A 2,354-nucleotide genomic window follows, 5' to 3' on the forward strand; every position below is an offset into this window, starting at 1 on the left:
GGGGCAATGGGATAACTCAGTCAGTAGCAAGTTTGGGTTGTTGTCTGCTTAGAAAGTGAGATAGATCATTCAGCCGCTTGATCGATTTTCGTCTACCAGGGCATTGGGTAGCTCAATAAGTAGCTAGTTGGATTCTCGTCTGCTTGTCAGCTGCGAGATGAATTGTTGTTGTCTGATGAGTCAGATGGATTGTCGTCTCTTAGGACAGTGTTATGGCCGAGTCGGTAATGAGTCAGATTGTCGTCTGTGAGGACAGCAGGACGGCTCAGTCGATAGCGTTCAAATAAATTAAACATCAGAAAAATAAGCTTACCTGGAGTAATCTTTTGCTGGTGGTCGACCTCAACACAGATTCCAGAATCCCCGGCCGAGGCTTTGGAATATTCCACATCATCATGGGGTTCTCTGATCAGTCGTTTTTCCTTGATACGGCGGTAGTGAACCATTATCACATAACCAAGTAGGCCTACGACCACTGCACCTAATATCGCGCAGTACAGAGGGATAATATCAATATCCTTTCCTTCTTTCTTGGATTGCTCGGTCTGTACTGATTGTCCTTCATCCAGTTCAGCTAATTCTTCATTGGAATATCTGTATATTGGTAAGGCTGGAAATATACAATGTGAAATTATAAAAATGGCGTCAAAAGGAAAAGAATAGAATCACAAATACTGCATTTGAGAAAATGGAATGTACTTCCGGTTGAAATATCAAACAGGAAGTGAGCAAATTGTATCACTCAGGCTAATTAATTAAATAATTATTTTGTTTTATTAGCTCTTATTTTTAATATATCCACTTCAGTTAGGGTCTAACGAAGGCCTCTTGAACGTTTGTCAAATTAACCTTTTGACGAAAGTTCAAGAGGGCTGCCGTTAGACCCTAACTGAAGTGGCTATATTAAGAATAAAAGCTAATTAAAAAACAGAACAAACGTAACATACAACGAGCGCCAGTAACATTTGATTATGACATTTCTTTATAGCGGACGTTAAAAATGCACACGAATATTGCTTTGTGTAATATTTCATGAGCATCATCGCATGTCGCTTTTGGCATGCTCCCATTTATTCGATAACGATCAGGGTGTATAATCATTTAAAAATAATGCCATGTTCCTGGATTTCAATGGGTGCATTCATTAAAATAAGGGATGCGTTTTCATATTTCAAATGTCTTTTCAAATTATGGGAAGAGAATTCAACGAAGAGCGCTGCCTCTTTTAAGAATGACGAAAAACTCAAAAGATATGGATTTAAAAAATGTTTTTGATCTTATCAGGGTTTTTATCGCGATTCATCTCTCTCTTACAAATTTTCATTTTGTATGGAGGTACAGTGCGGCCTATACGCGAAACTTCCACCCGCCGTATCAATGTTAATTTTTCTTTTCTTAATTTAAAAAAAAAAATTCATTTCACTCTGCGAAGTACGAATTTTGGATATGTAAAGATGTACTAGAAATGTACAAAAAATGCATTATTACCTCAAAAATACCTCAAACTAGGAATTTCGATTTATATATATTATGTCTTTTCTGTATATTGCAGAATCCCGCGAAAAGATGAGCCGTCTTTTTAACTTTCAAAAGCGGATAGGCCTAATTTTGGACAAAGATGGCTCATATTTCGTCGGTGAGCTGTGAATATTTTTTCTACTAGCTAAGCTAAAAAAAATCCCATTTCTGGGGAGGGTAAGGTTCGATTGGTTAAACGGGTGGTGTGCCTGTCCCTTCAATATAAACCTTGACTAAAACCTTAAAAGCCTTTGTTTCCTATGTTCAAATGTGCGAATTATGCAAATTTTCCTGAAAATGTCAGATAACGTAGATTATAGATCTAATTTGCATAATACCTCTTTGATGTTTTAATTACGTCACACATACCATAATTATATATACACATGAAGGCGACAAATTATGCAAATTAGATTTGTTATTAACAAAGTGCTACGTTAACGGGATTTTTACAGGCAATGTCTAGATAAAATGAAAAAATCTTGCTATAGTGCATGGGTTACCACACTCGCCATGCGTTTAGTTGTCAGCTTTTCTATACATTTTACAAACGTCTGGTTCTGCTTTCAGTTACCCTTTGATACGATTTGTTTAGTAGAAAAGAGCAAAAAAACTAAAAAACGTGTTACCAAATCGGGGCACGCATAGTTTCTGATAGCCTTATTCCGATTTCTTGTACAAAGAAAAACAATGGTCCTATGTATATCCGAGTAAAATATATGAGAACCCACTGAACGGTAGCAAATAACACCAACCGTATCTTTAAATAAGCAATAAGTCTCTGTGTAGGCATCTTGAAACTAATTTCTAGGCAGTTGTTAAAATAGAACAATAGG

At 36.6% G+C, this 2,354-nt stretch overlaps 1 protein-coding gene across 1 annotated transcript in view; it reads right to left on the reverse strand.

The window, feature by feature from the left end:
* The window catches only part of LOTGIDRAFT_239725 (hypothetical protein), a gene marked incomplete at its 5' end in the record, with an annotated part of 7,969 nt that extends 6,645 nt beyond the window's left edge, over nucleotides 1–1,324 (reverse strand). The window contains 2 exons of the mRNA XM_009047561.1: nucleotides 314–610; nucleotides 1,315–1,324. Coding sequence (XP_009045809.1) covers nucleotides 314–610; nucleotides 1,315–1,324 — 307 coding nt within the window. The remainder of the gene's footprint in view (nucleotides 1–313; nucleotides 611–1,314) is intronic.
* Nucleotides 1,325–2,354: the final 1,030 nt, after the last annotated feature.

This window comes from Lottia gigantea, assembly GCF_000327385.1.
Source record: "Lottia gigantea unplaced genomic scaffold LOTGIsca_1133, whole genome shotgun sequence".
NCBI lineage: Eukaryota > Metazoa > Mollusca > Gastropoda > Lottiidae > Lottia > Lottia gigantea.